This window comes from Oncorhynchus mykiss, chromosome 5 (genome assembly GCF_013265735.2).
Source record: "Oncorhynchus mykiss isolate Arlee chromosome 5, USDA_OmykA_1.1, whole genome shotgun sequence".
NCBI classification, from domain to species: Eukaryota; Metazoa; Chordata; class Actinopteri; order Salmoniformes; family Salmonidae; genus Oncorhynchus; species Oncorhynchus mykiss.
The window spans coordinates 14,061,836-14,082,102 of record NC_048569.1 but is presented as its reverse complement, the minus strand read 5'-3'; the positions used below and the strand labels follow the sequence as shown (position 1 = coordinate 14,082,102).

At 41.0% G+C, this 20,267-nt stretch overlaps 1 protein-coding gene across 1 annotated transcript; it reads left to right on the top strand.

The window, feature by feature from the left end:
• The first annotated feature begins 1,488 nt into the window (after nt 1-1,488).
• Nucleotides 1,489-19,083, top strand: p2rx4a (purinergic receptor P2X, ligand-gated ion channel, 4a). Its single transcript, XM_021601776.2, has 12 exons — nt 1,489-2,130; nt 2,418-2,565; nt 2,984-3,055; nt 10,830-10,902; nt 13,971-14,067; nt 14,170-14,250; nt 15,687-15,828; nt 16,860-16,996; nt 17,163-17,256; nt 17,396-17,461; nt 17,638-17,733; nt 17,878-19,083. The coding sequence occupies exons 1-12, from the start codon at nt 1,988-1,990 to the stop codon at nt 17,896-17,898; spliced, it is 1,170 nt and encodes a 389-aa protein (XP_021457451.1). The 5' UTR covers nt 1,489-1,987; the 3' UTR covers nt 17,899-19,083.
• The last annotated feature ends 1,184 nt before the right edge of the window (nt 19,084-20,267 follow it).

The window sequence follows — 20,267 nt, the reverse complement described above, 5'->3', positions numbered from 1 at the left end:
CGTGGTGCCCTAGATCCTAATGAGTTAATTGTTACATTATTAATTTAATCGGGTAACAATTAAACATAGTTAGGTTATTAGATAAATAACAGTCTTCAAATTAATCTTAAAGTCAAGCCACGACACCAGTCATGTTCATATCATCTCAGAAATAAATCCCTGTAGTTTAAGGCCATCCATAGAATGTACTATATGTCAGTGAAACTGAATTACATGCACTCAGAAATGTAATTCCTCTGCTGGAGGTGTAAAACACAAAATGTGACATATTTGCATATGTTAATGTTCTTGTGAAGGCTGGCTGAATTCTGGCAAAGAGAATGTTCTTTAATCTCAGCATGTCTATAGATTATCCCTTCTCCCTGTTTCAGTTTACTTGGAAATGTTGATAGTGGAGACTGTTATCTGAAGAAACTGTGTAACCAATTATTTATAGCGGCTAAGAAATGCATTGCCATTAGTTGTAAGGTTGGTTTTCCTCCCACAATGTCAAGTTATTTATTACTAGATTTGATTTATTACAAGATTAAATGTATACCGGGCAACTTTCATAGGGTCTGGTTGCCTTATATGGAATAAGAAACTTGTATTGAAAACATGCCCTCATTGGGGGAGATACCTATGTAGGCAATCCCTAGAGGCTTGGCTGCTCATTCTTGGCCTTGGGGGTCTGCTGTCCTGTGGGTTGACAATCTGGCCTTGGCCTAACACACCCAAAACCAATATTGAATGTTTCACTAAGATCCTAAATCTGAGTGAGGTGCTACAGGGTGGTGGACCCCTAGGGACAGGATGGGGCGACCCAGCAATATTGTGTGCAATTAAAAATGGCTCTACAGTACTATTATGAGATTAATTATATTGAGAATTTGATGTTTCTTTGTGATAATGTATATTTTAGGTGTATGGGTTTTTTGTTTATTTTTTTGTTTCCAAACCTTTCCCTTGGGAATTAAAAACATTTAAGGTGTAAACTGGGAAGGAAATTGTGTTGGGAGAGAGTTGAGGTATTGACTAGACTGGTGGGGGTCGGGTGTGCAGGCAGCTCGAGCTGGCTGGTCGGTCTGGCTGAAATTTGATATAGATGTTGTCTCAATGAAGACATGCAAAGTTTTTTTTTTGTTCAAGAGGTATTCATTTGTTAGGCTATTGGTTAAAAGTGCAACACAGCAACACATATTATTGAATTACCTCTGATCTAGTTCAGTCTTATTAACCACTTAAACATATTTAATAACAATCTCCTACCTAGCTTGATGACTGTGGGCATTTTTGCTTACTTTTTGTTCTAAATGGAGATGGCATATTGGCCTGTGTAAACAGGCAGGAAATTAGCTTTAGATGGCCCCAAAAATTCGGTAGGAGGAACCCCCGCCAGGTTATGTGCCCCCCACTTCTGAAACCAAAGTGGCGCCCCTGCCTACCGCCACCAACAGTTTGGCAAAAGGTACCAAAGGTCGGACTTTTACCAGAGTATTAAAAAAACGAATGAACTCTCTGCTTGTACTGCTCTGTGAACTCATTTGGCATTTGCCATACTAGGTGGTAGGTCTAAATATGAAAAATTATGCGTCAGCTCAAAGTAGCTTGTTTCATTATTGGGAAATAAAAAAGGAACCGCTTCAATCTAAACGTGTGCGGAAGACAAGGAAATTACAGTGGGGTTAAAGTTCGGTTAGTGCTATCCGGGATCCTTGGGACTTCCCTACACTAAACCCTTACTTTAACCATAAACCCTTACCCTAACCACAACCTTTAGGCTACCTAAGCATAACCCTCAACCATTTTACATTTCAACTTCACTGGGGTTCGGGACGTCCCAAGGATCCCGGGTAGTACGGACCGTGAAAGTTGTTTAACTTGCCTGTTGTTTTTTCGAAAACCCGTGACATACAGGGAAGATATCCTTAAACCGGTCGGGCTATCTCGTTTTTTTAAGAGGATACAAAATAGCGTTTTTAATCCCTTTTTTTCGGAGGCAGCAAACATGATGAAAACGAGGGGATGTTGTGCGTCCATCTGTCAATGTTTTTTCGAATATTCAACACCGAAAATTCTTGTAATTAGGAGCTTCAAGGTTGGAACCCTCAACAGAATCACGCAGGCTTTAGTGATTGCATATGTGATCGGGTAAGTGTCGCATAAAGACCACATGACATTCTAACAATTTCATATTGACCTATGTTTACTAATCAAACAAAGTGGTTTCGTCAGTACCCATTCCTACACTGCCATCATAGCCACAATATGTTTTGGGCAATATTTCACTTATTTTCATATATTTTATATTTAAAAAATACAATGATATCTCTGTGATTCACCCCATGTTATACTTTTAAGCCCCATGGACCTGGGAATAAAAGTAAGCCCATAATGCATTGACCACCTCTTTGCATCCCCCTTGCACACCTATGCAGGTATGTCTGTGTGCTGAACAAAGGCTACCAGGACACGGATGCAGTCCTCAGCTCTGTCACGACCAAGGTGAAGGGCATCGCCCTGACCAACACTTCTGACCTGGGCCTGCGAATCTGGGATGTGGCAGACTATGTCATCCCACCACAGGTATCACCCATACGTATAGAAGATGAGGTATAGGCCTGATCTATTGCAATCACCACCACCAAATACGGGGACCCTTACTTCCCCCAGTCACCTGATGCCAGGCTGACTGACACCCATCATGGTGGGTGTGACCTCAACTTCACTGGCACAGTGGTGTTTTATGGTTCCTGCTTGTTTCACTTTAGCTTTGTGCACATTTGGGCTTTTGGGTCAGTTGGGGTGACCTTGTACAAAAATAAAATAGAAAATCCATTGGGAGTGGTATACCCCTGCTCAGACTAAAACATGGAATGTGTGTCAGAGATGAAACAACTGTGTCCTACTAACTTTATTTCAAGTAAAAGCCATGTGAATAGGCCAAACCCATTGAAGATTGTATGTTTGAGAGAAGTAATTTGAGTTTTTTGATTTGTGGCAGGAGGAGAACTCTTTCTTTGTGTTGACGAACCTGCTCATCACTCTGAACCAAACTCAGTCGCACTGTCCAGAGGTAAGACATTTTTTAAAATTGAACCTTTATTTAACTAGGCAAGTCAGTTAAGAACAAATTCTTATTTACAATGACGGCCTATCTAACATACTGAATATCCCATCCACCTGAAGATACGTTAATGTTAATGGAAAAGGCTCTACTTTATACATTTTGATCTAAAACTTCAATTTTATTACAACATCTAGGATAAGTTGTACAATGACTTTGGGGAAGTGAGAATGTCTGAGTGCTTGTGCCTGTGTGCAGACGGAATGGATATTTTCAAAGACAATGGCTGAAGCCTAAATGTATGTGTGTGACTTAGATAACTGAAGGACTCTATTTGGCTAACAGTATGCATTCCTAAAGGATTTTATTGCAACTCACTATTGTTTTATTGTCTTGTAATAGAGCTCGACAGCTTGTAGTCCTAAATTATTATAAATTTTTTTGCATTTTCTAACTCAGGTTTGTTGGCCGTTCCTTTTGGGGGAAATTAATGTGGAAAGAATGGGTTTTGGGATTAACAGAGAAAATAAGGTCTGAGGTTAACACAGGCTTAGTAGATCTTATATGTTTTGTTCTATGAGATAATATCAGTCAGTTAACATGACCTTCATGAATTTTGAAGCCTTTATGTGCTTTGTGCTTATTTTGATTCAACGCTTCAAAATAAGCACAAAAAGCGGTGTTAGTTGATTAAGATCATCTCATAGAACAAAACATATAAGATCTCCTAGCCTGTGTTTACCATAGACTTTATTTTCGGTGTCCTATCCCCAAATCCTACAAAAACCCATTCATTTCCCAATAGACTGGTTGGTTGTTTAGCAACTAAACCGACACGTGCACAGCTATGGGGCAAAACAGACAGGGTTGGCTTAGAATTTCGACAACATGTAAACTATATTTCATGTCCAAATGTTTATTGAAAACCTAAATAAATTTGTACAATGAGCACTTTTTGTCTCTCAAATACTTAATTACAGTTGTTGGTTAGCTAGCTAGCCAATTTTAGCCATATTAGCATAGACATGACGTCAGTCAAAATGCCTCAAAACAAGACATGGTATCAATAACAAGATACAATGAGCTGAAACGAGACACCTACTATTCCCCACATGGCAGCTTCTTGTCATTGTTGCTAGCTATGTGACCGTTCAGAATCATAACAATACACGCCTTCCGGGCCACATCGATGTGTGCCTTCATTGTCATGATGTTGGTCAGCCAATTCGTCTATATACTTTGGTCAACGAGCCATAGCGGAGTAAGCCTCCGTTTAGTGCCTACAAAAAGACACCATTACTAATGCTCTCTATTGGATGAAGTCCAACCCTCAAGTCATGTGCATGATAGAGAAGTTAAAGATGCGCTATAAGAATGTAGTTTCTAATTGACTTTGGGGATCTAGGATAAGTTGTCCAATGACTTTGGGGAAGTGAGAATGTCTGAGTGCTTGTGCCTGTGTGCACCCGGAATGGATATTTTCAAGGACAATGGCTAAAGCCAACATTTTTATGTGTGACTTGGATAACAGAAAGCCTCTATTTGGCTAACAGTATGCATTCCTAAGGTTTTCATAGCAGCTAGTCATTACTCAATATTGTTTTGTTGTCTTGTAATTTTGCTGGACAGCTTTTAGTCCTAGAAAATTTAATTTTTTTAAATTTTCATTTTCTACCTCTGGTTCGTTGGCCATTCTTATGGGAGAAATTAATGGGACAAGGTAGCATGTCCAGTTAACAGGTCAGGGTTCCATAGCCGTTGGCAGAACTGTTGAAACTGGAGCAGCAGCACAACCAGGTGGACTGGGCACAACCAGGAGTCATCAGGCCATGTATTCCTGATGCGGCTGGCTTCCGGGTTAAGCGAGCAGTGTGTCAAGAAGCAGTGCGGCTTGGCAGGGTCGTGTTTCGGAGGATGCATGGCTCTCGACTTTTGCCTCTCCCGAGTCTGTAGGGGAGTTGCAGCAATGGGACAAGACTGTAACTACCAATTGGATATCACGAAATTGGCGAGAAAAAGGGGAAAAAGCACAACAACAAAATATAAGGAAAGACTTAAAGGTCAAGACAGAGTCTGCGTCTCTCACATGCATCTCTCACATGGATAGGCAGACCATTCCATGAAAATGTAGCTATATAGGAGAAAGCCCTGCCTCCAGCTGTTTGTTTAGAAATTTGAGGGACAATAAGGAGGCTTGCGTCTTGTGACAGTAGTCTACCTTTAGGTATGTATGGCAGGACCAAATTGGAGAGATTGGTACTGTAGGCACAAGTCCATGTAATGCTTTGTAAGTTAACAGTAAAACCTTGAAATCAGCCCTAGCCTTAACAGGAAGCCAGTGTAGAGAGGCTAGCACTGGAGTAATATGATAATTTTTTGGGGTCCTAGTCAAGATTCTAGCAGCCGTGTTTAGCACTAACTGAAGTTTATTTAGTGCTTTATCTGGGTAACCAGACAGTAGAGCTTATGATTATAAAAAGAGAGAGGTCCAAAGTAACGCCAAGGTTCTTCACAGTTTTTTATCTGAGATGACTGTATAACCATCAAGATTCATTTTCAGATCCGACAGCAGATATTGTTGTTTTTTGGGACCTAGAAATAGCATCTCTGTTTTGACTGAGTTTAAAAGTAAAATATTTGCCGCCACCCACTTCTTTATGTCTGAAACACAGGCTTCCAGCGTAGGCAATTTTGGGGCTTCACCATGTTTCATCGAAATGTACAGATGTGTCCTCCGCATAGCAGTGAAAGTTGACATTGTGTTTCTGAATGACATCACCAAGAGGTAGAATATATTATAAAAACAATAGTGGTCCTATAACAGAACCTTAAGGAACACTGAAACTTACAGTCAAGTTGTCAGAGTACAAACCATCCACAGTGATGAACTGACATCTTTCCCGACAGATAAGATCTAAGGGTGGCTATTTGAAGAATCTCAAATATATGTTTTGATTTGTTTAATACTTTTTTTGGTTACTACATGAGTCCGTATGTGTTATTTTATAGTTTTTATGTCTTCACTATTATTCTACAATGTAGAAAATAGTAAAAATAAAGAAATTCCCTTGAATGAGTAGGTGTTCTAAAACTTTTGACCTGTAGTGTAGGTCCGGAGACATGTTGGACAAAACCCACTGAGTCGATGATGGCCAAGACGTGCGCCAACAGAAAGACTCATCAATCTCAGTTAAAGCACCATGTGAGCAAAGCAGCGCCTCTGTCTTGTTATGTGTAGAACATGTATCTGATGCTGTCTGGAACAAAAGAGTATAGCATGTCATACTATTTCTGTCCAGACAGCATCAGATTCATGGGCTAAATATACGGGAGGGGCGCTGTTTTACTCGCTCTGACGCTTTCTCCAGTAATATAGTTTCAGCAGAGAGGAAGAGGCGAAGTGAGAGGGCTCACTCGCACCAAAATCTGTCCTTTATAAGCTCAATGGGCTTCTATGGAAATAATATGCAGACCTAAGCTTGTCGCCAGCCTTCCCTCCTTTGGAACAAATGCCGGAGACATGAGCTTGTCATCATTATATACAGATCTCTGGTTTCAGCCTCTAGAAAAGAAAGTTGGCAGGTGCACAGTGCACTGTTAGGATGCTGGATTGCCCTGATGTAAAGTGATGTTTCACCAAACATATATATATATATAATTACTCTTGTCTAAGTAAAATCATTCAAAATACTTCACCAGGAAGCATGACTTAGCCACATAGTATTATTACCTTCTTTAAAAAAATAAATAGCTGTGGATAATTTCAAATCACAAGTGTGTTTAGGAATCCTCTATTTGGGGATTGCGCTGGGCAATAGGTCTAGCTGAATAGGTCTAGCTGATTTGAGTTGTGGCTGTCTGTGAAAAGCGTGTGAAGATAACGTGTCTTGAGCATAATTTAAAATATTGCATCAAGAAGAAGGGGAGGGGGTGTGGCGAAGACATGGTGAGTCTGCAGAATGCATTGCATATATCTTATTTCTGATTGTCTTAACTCACCACATACACCACACATTTTTTCTTCGCCTCACACAAGTCAACAAAGTCTGTTTTTTTACATCCATTGTGAATGATACTGTAGTTCCTCCGTATTTAATTAGTTTTTCCAACATCATATTTTGCTCTTTCACCAAGCCTCAGTTACTCAACAACCGCTTCCCAACAAGAAGCGATTCATTATAATTTACACACTGTGGCAGACCAGGGGGTTTGGTCAAAACGTTTACACAGATCAGACACGGACAGAGTAGGATTAGCCCGGTTTCAAGGGTGTTTATTTGAATAACAAACCAAAAGAAAAGAGTAGGTCTCCCATATGAGACCCTCTCCGGGATACCGTCTTCTGGGCTCCGGGTCTTGCTGTATCCTGTGGGGAACAAAAACTGAGCTCTCTACTTTTATCTCTCGTACCGTCCCCAACTATACGTGAGTAACCTTTCTTCCCCCAGTCCCTTCTCCCAGTCCCTTCTCCCGTGTGCTGCCCTTCTAGCAGCTTTGTGGGACTCGTCCAGCTGGTGAGAAATCAGCCCTTGATTACTCACAAACCACAATCAGCCTCAATTAGTCCTGGCCGGAGAGCCCGTCGAGACCTGGCACGTCCAGCAGAGTGAGCCATCGCCTCGTGATGTAGACTCCGTCTGTCACCAGGCCTCGACGAGTCTCCCTGGTGGCTGACCTGCTGTACTCCACCCCCCCCCCCTTAGCTCTGTCAGGGAGGGGGCTGTCATCAGTGCGACATATGTCTCCCTTCTCAATAGGGCATTTGCGTTTCCATGCTTCGCCGCTGACCTGTACAGTGTGTTTCCATGCTTCGCCGCTGACCTGTACAGTGCGTTTCCATGCTTCGCCGCTGACCTGTACAGTGTGTTTCCATGCTTCACCCCTGACCTGTACAGTGTGTTTCCATGCTTCGCCCCTGACCTGTACACAACAGAAAAGGAGAAGCGTTGAAGGGACAAGAACCACTTGGTGACCCGATCGTTTGTGCCCCAGACCCCTTGGTCTGTAACCAGGGTGACATGGGTACCTAGCAGGTAATACTGGAGGTTGTCTAGCACCCACTTCACCGGTAGACACTCTCAACAATAGAGTACTTTTTCTCTCTGAGTATCAGCTTTTGGCTTATGTACATGAGGGGGTGCTCTTCCACATCGTGCATCTGGGACAGAATGGCCCCTAGTCCCATGTCATATGCATCCGTCTGGACCAACATCGGCACCTGGAAATCAGGCGTTACGAGAATCGGATGGGAGCACAGCACTTCCTTCAGGTGCCTGAACGCCGCTTCTGTCTCGCCCGTCCATTTCACTGTTTTCGGGAGGCGGGCCCTGGTTAGATCGGTGAGGGGGGAAGCTATAGCCACAAAGTTGGGGATAAACCGGCTAGAGTATCCTGCCAGTCCCAGGAAGGACTTGACCTGTGTCTTGGTGCGTGGAACGGGCCAGTCAAGTACCACGTGAACCTTCCTCTCCTGGGGCTTGACGTTCCCCCATCCGATCAAATACCCAAGGTACTCCACCTCCTCCAACGCAACTTTGCATTTCTTGGGGTTCGCTGGCTTGCCTGAGCACTTCCCAACCTTGGCTGTGGATGATGAAATCATCCAAAATAGGCCGCTGCGTACTGCTGGTGGGGTCGAAGTACTTTGTCCATCAGGCGCTGAAATGTGGGCGGGGCTCTGTGGAGACCGAACGGGAGCACCCAGTACTGATATAATCCGTCCGGTGTCGACAACGCCGTCTTCTCCCCGGAGGAGGCTGCCAACGGTACCTGACAATATCCTTTGGTCAGGTCAAGAGTGCTGATGTACCAGGCCTTTCCCAATCGGTTGATGAGCTCATCCACCCTAGGCATGGGGTAGGCGTCGAACAAGCTGATTTTGTTCACACCCCGGAAATCATTACAGAAGCGCAGGCTACCGTCCGGTTTGGGCAACAACACGATGGGGCTGCACCATGCACTGTGGGACTCTTCAACGACCCCCATCTTCAGCATAGCCTCCACTTCCTGCTTCAGGACCTGGCACGTCCAGCAGAGGGAGCCATCGCCTCGTGATGTATACTCCGTCTGTCACCAGGCCTCGACGAGTCTCTCCCTGGTGGCTGACCTGCTGTACGCCACAACACGTATCCTCCACTGTAATTTTAGACAATTAACTTTTTGTTCCAGTTTTCGACACTACTATTGTCCATTCAGAACATTCGTCTTTACCAAATTTACTCAACACGCTGCTTAATTCGAACTCATCAACCACTTCCACCATCGACCCAAAACTAATGAGCTGCCTACGGGCTTTACTATAACACTCATGAGCTGCCTATGGACTTTACTATAACACTCATGAGCTGCCTATGGACTTTACTATAACACTCATGAGCTGCCTATGGACTTTACTATAACACTCATGAGCTGCCTATGGACTTTACTATAACACTCATGAGCTGCCTATGGACTTTACTATAACACTCATGAGCTGCCTATGGACTTTACTATAACACTCATGAGCTGCCTATGGACTTTACTATAACACTCATGGGCTGCCTATGGACTTTACTATAACACTCATGAGCTGCCTATGGACTTTACTATAACACTCATGAGCTGCCTACGGGCTTTACTATAACATTCATGAGCTGCCTACGGACTTTACTATAACACTCATGAGCTGCCTATGGACTTTACTATAACACTCATGAGCTGCCTATGGACTTTACTATAACACTCATGGGCTGCCTATGGACTTTACTATAACACTCATGAGCTGCCTATGGACTTTACTATAACACTCATGAGCTGCCTATGGACTTTACTATAACACTCATGAGCTGCCTATGGACTTTACTATAACACTCATGAGCTGCCTATGGACTTTACTATAACACTCATGAGCTGCCTATGGACTTTACTATAACACTCATGAGCTGCCTATGGACTTTACTATAACACTCATGAGCTGCCTATGGACTTTACTATAACACTCATGAGCTGCCTATGGACTTTACTATAACACTCATGAGCTGCCTATGGACTTTACTATAACACTCATGAGCTGCCTATGGACTTTACTATAACACTCATGAGCTGCCTATGGACTTTACTATAACACTCATGAGCTGCCTATGGACTTTACTATAACACTCATGTAAAAAGTGTGTGCACACATAGGAGGTCCCGTGAAATGGAAACGGGCCCACCTTTGGAAATCAAATGCCCGTCCAACTGATTTGGTTCTGACACCGGGTCTGGACATAAATAAAAACACCATAACAAGACATGGTATAAATAATAAGAGCTGAAACGAGCCACCTACGATTCCTCAGCTTCTTGTCATTGTTGTTTGCTATCTGACCGGTCAGAATCTATAGGTTTTGGCCAACGAGTAAGCCTCCATTTAGTGCCTACAAAAAGACACCATTACTAATGCTTTCTATTGGATGAAGTCCAGCCCTCGAGTCATGTGCATGATAGATTTCTATAGTGTATCTTTAACTTGTCTATCTGCAAATGTTTTACGTCAAATTTTTCTTAGAAAATTGGCTGTATGATTTATATACATAAGCAATGTATTATTAGCTTTATGTTGTGTCTCATTAAATCACACATCCTGTTTTAGGAAAACATGCTTTTGTTCTTGGGTCTAGGGTCTTTCTGTCCATTGAGGTCATTTCTGGACAACATTTTTAGGGGACCCGTTTTTGGTTCTCATAGAGGTTGAAGTTCTGTACTGTGTCTAAGATGTATTTTTAAGCTTTAAAAAATTACACTCATGCTGTCATGCGTTCAGGTCCCAAAAACTGGTTTTGACTGCACCTCAGACAGGGACTGCAAGGCTGGCTCACGTGATACCCGAGGCAATGGTAAGGATATTAAGATTTTGACATTGGGAAAATCGTAATTGATCTATATCTGAGTTATCATATATTATGATCTAATCCTTGTTCTACGTTTGAGATGTAGACCATAAGGCTTTCTGTAAAAGAAAAAGGCCTTGTGTTGTCACTAGAGGGTAGCATTACATTTGACATTTTAGTCATTTAGCAGACGCTCTTATCCAGAGCGACTTTACAGTAATGACTGCATACATGTTCATACTTTTTTCATACTGGTCCCGTGGGAATCGAACCCACAACCCTGGCATTGCAAGTGCCATGATCTACCAACTGAGCATTACCATTCAATAATCATTACAGTACCATGTCATATGTTGAGATCTTGGTACTACAGTGCCTTCAGAAAGTATTCATACCCCTTGACTTATTCCACATTTTGTTGTGTTACAGCTTGAATTCAAAATGGATTAAATAAATAAAAAAATCACCCATCTACACACAATACCCCATAATGACAAAGTGAAAACATGTTTTAGTCGTTTTTGCAAATTTATAGAAAATGAAATACAGAAATATCTAATTTACATAAGTATTCACACCCCTGAGTCAATAAATGTTAGAATCACCTTTGGCAGTGATTACAACTGTAAGTCTTCTTGGGTAAGTCTCTCTAAGAGCTTTGCACACATTCTTTAAGCTCTGTCGAGTTGGTTGTTGATCATTGCTCGACAGCCAGTTTCAAGTCTTGCCATACATTTTCAAGCTGATTTAAGTCAACACTGTAACTAGGCCATACATTCAATGTCTTGGTAAGCAACTCCAGTGTACATTTGGCCTTGTGTTTTAGGGCTACAACAAAACTGTGTACTGTTGGGGGTACTCAAGGACCAGGGTTGGGGAAACACTGTTTTAGATTATTGTCCTGGTGAAATGAATTTGTCTCCCAGTGTCTGTTAGAAAGCAGACAGAACCAGGTTTTCCTCTAGGATTTAGCCTGTGCTTAGTAAAACTCCCTAGTCCTTGCCCATGACAAGCATACCCATAACATGATGCAGCCACCACCATGCTTGAAAATATGAAGAGTGCTACTCATTTATGTGTTGTGTTAGATTTGCCCCAAACATAATGCTTTCTTTTCAGAACATAAAGTTAATTTATTTGCCACATTTTTTTGCAGTTTTACTTTAGTGACAATTTTCTTCTATCACAGCCATTAAACTCTGTAACTGTTAGGAAGGACGCCTGTATCTTTGTAGTGATTTGATGTATTGATACACCTCCCAAAGGGTAATTAATACCTTCACCATGCTCAAAGGGATATTCAATGTACGCTTTTTTTTTACCGGCCAATAGGTGCCCTTCTTTGCTAGGCATTGGGAAACCTCCCTGATCTTTGTGATTGAATCTGTGTTTGAAATTCACTGCTCGACTGAGGGACCTTACAATTATCTGTATGTGTGGGGTACCGAGATGAGGCAGTCATTCAAAAATCATTATTAAACACTATTATTGCATACAGAGTCCATGTAACTTATTATGTGACTTATTAAGCACATTTTTCTCTTGAACTTATTTAGACTTGCCATAACAAAGGGGTTGAATACTTTTTGACTCAATATATTTCAGCTTTTCATTTAAAATTACATTTCTAAAAACATAATTCCACTTTGCCATTATGGGGTATTGTGTGTAGGCCAGTGACACCAAATCTCAATTTAATATATTTAAAATTCAGTCTAACACAACAAAATGTGGAAAAAGTAAAGGGGTGTGAAACCTTCTGAAGGCACTGTATGGTTCTATCTGCATTTTTTTTAAAACAATTTTGGGGGGACATAGCCTTGTTCTGTTCAATGTTCTCTACCTACAGTTGAAGTCGGAAGTTTATATACACTTAGGTTGGAGTCATTAAAACTAGTTTTTCAACCACTCCACAAATTTCTTGTTAACAAACTAAAGTTTGGCAAGTTGGTTAGGACATCTACTTTGTGCATGACACAATTAATTTTTCCAACATTTGTTACCAGACAGATTATTTCACTTATAATTCACTGTATCACAATTCCAGTGGGTCAGAAGTTTACATACACTAAGTTGACTGTGCCTTTAAAAAGCTTGGAAAATTCCATACACCTGGAAGTATTTCAAGGCCTACCTTCAAACATATGTGGATATATTGAAGCAACATCTCAAGACATCAGTCAGGAAGTTAAAGCTTGGTCGCAAATGGGTCTTCCAAATGGACAATGACCCCAAGCATACTTCCAAAGGCAAAATGGCCTAAGGAAAACAAAGTCAAGGTATTGGAGTGACCTTCACAAAGCCCTGACCTCAATCCCATAGAAAATGTGTGGGTAGAACTGAAAAAGCGTGTGCAAGCAAGGAGGCCTACAAACCTGACTCAAATGAAACACACTACCATGCTCTTGTTAAAGCTTTTAGAATTGATTTAGAGCAAGGTATTGTGTTTCATTTGAAAACAGCATTACATTTTGTAAAAGCAGAATATTTCAGGTCATCCCACCCACCTGTCAGGAGAAATGGGCCAAAATTCACCCAACTTACTGTGGGAAGCTTGTGGAAGGCTACCCGAAACGCTTGTCCCAAGTTAAACAATTTAAAGGCTATGCTACCAAACACTAATTGAGTGTATGTAAACTTCTGACCCACTGGGAATGTGATGAAAGAAATAAAAGCTGAAATAAATAATTCTCTCTACTATTATTCTGACATTTCACATTCTTGAAATAAAGTGGTGATCCTAACTGACTAAGACAGGTAATTTTTACTAGAAATTGTGAAAAACTGTGTTTAAAAGTATAAAAGTGTATGTAAACTTCCGAATTCAACTATATATAGTACTCTAAATACCCCAATTCAGGTTAAGTTCAAAATAATACATTATACAAATTGCTGACAACATTGGAAATGTAAAGCCAATTATCTCAGTCATATTTTTGCAGATAGAACCTTATAGTCCCAAGCTCTCAATGTGTTAATTAGATTTAAAGACAGTCTACCACTTACTTGTAGAATGAGAGCCACATTATTGTTTTTCACTGACGTTCTCCTTTAAAGTGACTGTCTCCCCTCAGGTGTTCAGACTGGGAAATGTGTGAAGTACTCAGCTGTGGATAAGACATGTGAGGTTCTCGCTTGGTGCCCGCTGGAGTTAGATAAGGAACCTCCCAAGTAAGAACTATTGAGTACCAAGGTGGAAAAGGTTGTATTTGCTTTCATTTTACATAATCCATATAGAATGTTTTAATAATTTCACAATATAATTTTCTTTAGTCCTCCAATGTTGGCAGATGCAGAGAACTTCACAGTGCTTATAAAGAACAGCATCCGGTACCCCAAATTCAACTTCAATAAGTAAGTCAAGGTTTTACATTTCTGTGACTTGATAAATATGTTACGAGCTAAATTCCATTTAAGATTTGGGTCACATTTTATTTGCATATTCTGGATAATTAACTGCTTGCTAAGGTTATGGTTAGGTTTAGAATAAGTGTGAGGGTTAAAGTTAGGATAAGGGTTAAGTTTAGGGTTAGGATAAGTGTGAGGGTTAAAGTTAGGATAAGGGTTAAGTTTAGGTTTAGAATAAGTGTGAGGGTTAAAGTTAGGATAAGGGTTAAGTTTAGGGTTAGGCTAAGTAGATGCACTACATGACCAAAAGTATGTGGACACCTGCTCGTCAAACATCTCATTCCAAAATCCTGTGCATGAATATGGAGTTGGTCCCCCAATCATTCCAATTCATCCCAAAGGTTTTCAATGGGGTTGAGGCCAGGGCTCTGTGCAGGCCAGTCAAGTTCTTCCACACCAATCTCGACAAATTTCTGTATGTACCTTGCTGTGTGCATGCTGAAACAGGAAAGGGCCTTCCCCGAACTGTTGCCACAAAGTAGGAACACAGAATCGTCAAGAATGTCATTGTATGCTGTAGCGATGAGATTTCCCTTCACTGGAACTAAGGGACCTAGCCCGAACCATGAAAAAAAAAACACACAAAAAAAAAACAGACCATCATTCCTCCTCCACCCAACTGTACAGTTACCATTATGCATTGGGGCAGATAGCGTTCTCCTGGCATCCGCCACACCCAGATTTGTCTGTCAGACTGACAGATGGTGAAGCGTGATTCATCACTCCAGAAAACATGCTTCCACTGCGCCAGAGTCCAATGGTGCTTGTGTGCGGCTGTTCGGCCATGGAAGCCCATTTCATGAATCTCCCTACGAACAGTACTTCCTGACGCAGTTTGGTAGAGAGTGTTGCAATCGAGGACAGACGATTTTAACGCGCTGCGTGCTCCAGCACTCGGCAGTCCCGTTCTGTGTGCTTGTGTGGCCTACCACTTCACGGCTGAGTCCTTGTTGCTCCTAGACATTTCCACTTCACAATAACAGCACTTACAGCTCTAGCAGGGCAGAAATCTGCCCAACTGACTTGTCGGAAAGGTGTCATCCTATGACTGTGCCACATTGAAAGTCACTGAGCTCTTCAGTAAGGCAATTCTACTGCCAACAGAGATTGTATGGCTGTGCGCTCGATTTTATACGCCTGTCATAAACGGGTGTGGCTGAAATAGCCGAATCCACTAATTTGAAGGGGTGTGCACATACTTCTGTATATATAGTGTAGTTGAAATGTTACTGATAGTCTGTAGAGGATCTACAGATGGACTATCCAAATAAAGCAATACCAAGATTTGTTGCATTGGGCCATCCAGTAATAAACCATGTGGAATTGCAGTCAGAACAACTGCATGTAACACTATAACTATGATATTTTTGTCTGTTATACAGAAGGAATATCTTACCCTATGTCAACAAGACCTACTTGGAACAATGTGTATTCAATCGCATCACTGACCCAGACTGCCCGATCTTCAGACTCAAAGACATGGTCACAGAGGCCAATGAGGACTTTCAGACCATGGCTGTCCATGTAAGTGCCTGCTTCTTTTTAAAAACTCCCAAGTTATTTAACATTTGGTAAAATGGGGATATACACTGAGTAGACAAAACATTAAGAACATTGTTACTTACTGTCTTTCAGCCTAAAAAACGGCTTCCCATAACATGTACGATGCAAGTGTTTGCTTACATCCACACCTGTCAGGTCATACGTAGATTTAGACCCTGATATGTCATGACCGTATTCTCTTGATGGGATGAGGGTTAACCACATGATGCAACTTTGACAAATATTGTTCACCAGAATATTTTTCTGCAAACTACCCTAAAGGCATGGTCTACACTGAGTGTACAAAACATCAAGAACACCTGCTCTTTCCATGACAGAATGACCAGGTGAATCCAGGTGAAAGCTATGATCCCTTATTGATGTCACTTGTTAAATCCACTTCAATCAGTGTAGATGAAGAGGAGGAGAAAGGTTAAAGAAGGATTTTTAAGCCTTGAGACAATTGATAGATGGATTGTGTATGTGTACCATTAATATGATGAATGGGCAAGACAAAATATTGAAGTGCCTTTGAATGGGGTTTGGTAGTAGATGCCAGGCACGGCGGTTTCTGTCAACAACTGCAGCGCTGCTGGGTTTTTCACACTCAACAGTTTCCCGTGTGTGTCAAGAATGGTACAACACCCAAAGGACATCCAGCCAACTTGACACAACTGTGGGAAGCATTGGAGTCAACATGGGCCAACATTCCTGCGCAATGCTTTCCACATGCTTTTTGTAGAGTCCTTGCACCGACGAATTGAGACTGTGTTGAGGGAAAAAGGGGGGGGGGGGGGGGGGGGGGGGGGTTGCAAATCAGTATTAGGAAGGTGTACCTACTGTTTGGTATACTCAGTGTATATTAGTAAAAATGTCATGATATATCTTATGGCATTTTGATGCATGTGGAGTTATCTAACATGCATCATAGCATCTTATGTCTCAGCTGGTTTTCATTTGTAAAATCCATGTAAACTGTATACTCCTTATCTACATTGATTGTCTTTGTCTAGGGTGGGGTTATGGGTGTCCAGATCCGTTGGGAATGTGATCTGGACATGCCAAGCAGCTGGTGTGTGCCTAGGTACACCTTCCGTCGCCTGGACAACAAGGACCCAGTGAACAATGTGGCGCCTGGATACAACTTCAGGTATAGGGGTTGAACTTTAGTTTTTAGACTACAACCACATCGATAGATTTATCAGATTTATCTCTGACCACAAATTATTACAACCATAGGTAGTGTAAATATTGATGTCCATTTGTTTTTTAAGACGATTTTTGGCAACACTCTGTGTGCCTTTCTTTTCCCACAGATTTGCCAAATATTACAAAAATGGTAACAATGAAGAGACAAGGACATTAATCAAAGGATTCGGAATACGTTTTGATGTCATGGTTTTTGGTCAGGTGAGCTTTCATAGAAACAATCTAAGCCATTTTTAACTTTGATATGATTATTTTAATGTCATAAAATAATGAATGAAATGGTGTTATAGTTATAAAATCCTGGTATTCTAGTTAAACTGGTTAAATGTCTCTGCTTCAGGCTGGAAAATTTAACATAGTGCCAACACTGCTGAATGTTGGTGCTGGTCTTGCCCTCCTTGGCTTGGTAAATATAGTACTTCTATCACATGCTGTATGTGTTGTCGTTATGGCAACAGTATACATATGTTAAATGGGTAAAATGTTACCCTTTATAAAGGGTTTATAGATGGTATCACTAGAACATGGTCCGTTGCATACGATTGTTTATTTATATTAATTGCAAGTTTATACTCTTTGAAGGTGACTGTTGTTTGTGATTGGATTGTGCTGACATGCATGACGAAAAAAAACATATATAACGAAGAGAAATACTCTTATGTTGATGACTTTCAATTGGTGAGTAATAGTTTTTCTAATTTAAGAATGACCTGTTCAATACTGTTAATTGTACCTGTTCAGCCCTTTTGGCCAAAATTCATCATACTTGATTATAGTCCTGTTTTTTCAATCCCCTTATAATAGACATTTTCTGTTTTTAAGCTTTCAAATGAAACACCATAAAGCCACAACAAATCATGTTGAGCAGAAACAACTGTGTAGACAGCACATCAAGATGGAAATGTGAAACTGCATTTTTCTGGATGGATTCCAGCACTCTTTTCATGATCCACATACTACAGTCTTCCACAGGCTTGCAACTCGCTAACGATCCTGAAAATGTCTTGTTTCGGCAAACCATTCAGAGCTGTAGGGACGGAACATTTGGTGTGGCATTCTATTTTATTAAATCAACTCTGATTGGAGCCGAGAATCATCACATTCACTCATTAACTAGGTCTCCATCCAACCCTTTTCTGCATAAATTACATGTTGGATAAAAAACATAATGACAGGCCTAATGGTAACGGAAAATGTTTTTGTAAATGTTCCAAATGTTGCCAAAACAAAATACGCTAGACAAAGTGGGATATTTTTGTGTCTGTAAAATCAATTATACGAGAAACATCTGTGAAAACGCCTTTATGCTCAAATATTGATATAATAACCATCATATAAAAGTAAACTTGAAGTCACACGATTACATGTTGTGTGGCCCTCTCACTACGACTCGATTGGGAAAGCATGCAATTTATTAGGCTACAGATGAAATAAGTTACGATGAACTTCACAGGGAGGTGAAAGTGCACGGTGATGAACTTGATGCTTCTTTCCAATAAATATTGAGGGTCTTATTCTGGTGACATGATCATCGATGCTTGGCTGCCATTTTGACAAATATATATTTTTTGTTCTTTTGTTCATAATAATGTTATCATGTAGGCTAAATGTGAGCTCTACCCAACAGCGTGCATATGGTGGACACACTCTCTATATAAGGCCAAAATGTTTGTGAGAAAACCATCAGTAGAGTTGAAAATGTGATGGAAATTTAACTTCTTTTTTTAATTCGGTACATGGAAATATATCCACAGAAGGTATTATGTGTTCTCCGTCATCACACACAGCCTTTCATCTGCAACAAGTCAATTTGATGAAAACACCTCTGGTGGGAAAATGCGCATATTGTTTTTGTGGATTTTTCAATATTCGTATGAAAATCTGTCGCCTATTGGATGGAAACCTAGCTAATGAGAACATTTTCACTGCTTGCTGTGAAGGCCCAGTGCAAATAACAATCCTCTTTATTTGAGGACATTCAGGTGCACCTGTGTTGTACTTTAATAAACATTGTACATTTTTCTATAACTCTTGTTTCTGCCTTGGTGTAGCCTATAGTATTATTTCAGTCATTGAGTGGTTGTGTTATACAGTGCCTTCGGAAAGTATTCAGACCCCTTGACTTTTCACACATTTTGTTACGTTACATTCTTGTGTGTCTACAGAATCTACACACAATACCGTATAATGACGAGGCAAAAACAGGTTTTTAGACATTTTTGTATATTTATTTAACATAAACATATACCTTATTTACATAAGTATTCAGACCCTTTGCTATGAGACTGGAAATTGAACTCCGGTCTATCCTGTTTCCATTGATCATCCTTGAGATGTTTCTACAACTTCATTGGAGTCCACCTGTTGTAAATTCAATTGATTGGACATGATTTGGAAAGGCACACACCCATCTATATAAGGTCCCACAGTGCATAAACCAAGCCATGAGGTCGAAGGAATTGTCCGTAGGAGCTCTGAGACAGGATTGTGTCGAGGCACAGATCTGGGGAAGATCTGGGGAAAGCCACCCCTCACTTGGAGTTTGCCAAAATGTACCTAAAGACTCAGAGAATGAGAAATAAGATTCTCTTGTCTGATGAAACCAAGATTGAACTATTTGGCCTGAATGCCAAGTGTCCATCCCTATGGTGAAGCATGGTGGTGGCAGCAGCATCATTATGCTGTGGGATGTTTTTCAGTGGCAGCGACTGGGAGGCTAGTCAGGATCAAGGCAAAGATGCACACAGCCAAGACAACGCAGGAGTGGCTTCAGGACAGGTCTCTGAATGTCCTTAAGTGGCCCGGACAGAGCCTGGACTTGAACCTGACCGAACATCTCTGGAGTGACCTGAAAATAGCTGTGCAGCAACGCTCCCCATCCAACCTGACAGAGCGTGAGAGGATCTGCAGATAAGAATGGGAGAAACTCCCCAAATACAGGTGTGCCAAGCTTATAGCGTCATACTCAAGAAGACTCAGTGCTGTAATCACTGCCAAAGGTGCTTCAACATAGTACTGATTAAAGGGTCTGAATACTTATGTAAATGTCATATTTCAATTTTTAATTTTCAATAAATTAGCAAACATTTCTCAACCAGTTTTTGCTTGTCATTATGGGGTATTGTGTGTGGTGATGAGCGGAAAAAACAACTTAATCCATTTTAGAATAAGGCTGTAACATAACAAAATGTGGAAAAGGTCAAGGGATCTGA

Bases quoted from the DNA above. Each gene is read 5' to 3' on its own strand.
- p2rx4a (XM_021601776.2), top strand. From the start codon at position 1,988: ATGATGAAAACGAGGGGATGTTGTGCGTCCATCTGTCAATGTTTTTTC. The intron at 2,566-2,983 runs GTATCACCCATA...GATTTGTGGCAG, and splicing joins ACTATGTCATCCCACCACAG to GAGGAGAACTCTTTCTTTGT. The intron at 17,734-17,877 runs GTGAGTAATAGT...TCTGTTTTTAAG, and splicing joins ATGTTGATGACTTTCAATTG to CTTTCAAATGAAACACCATA.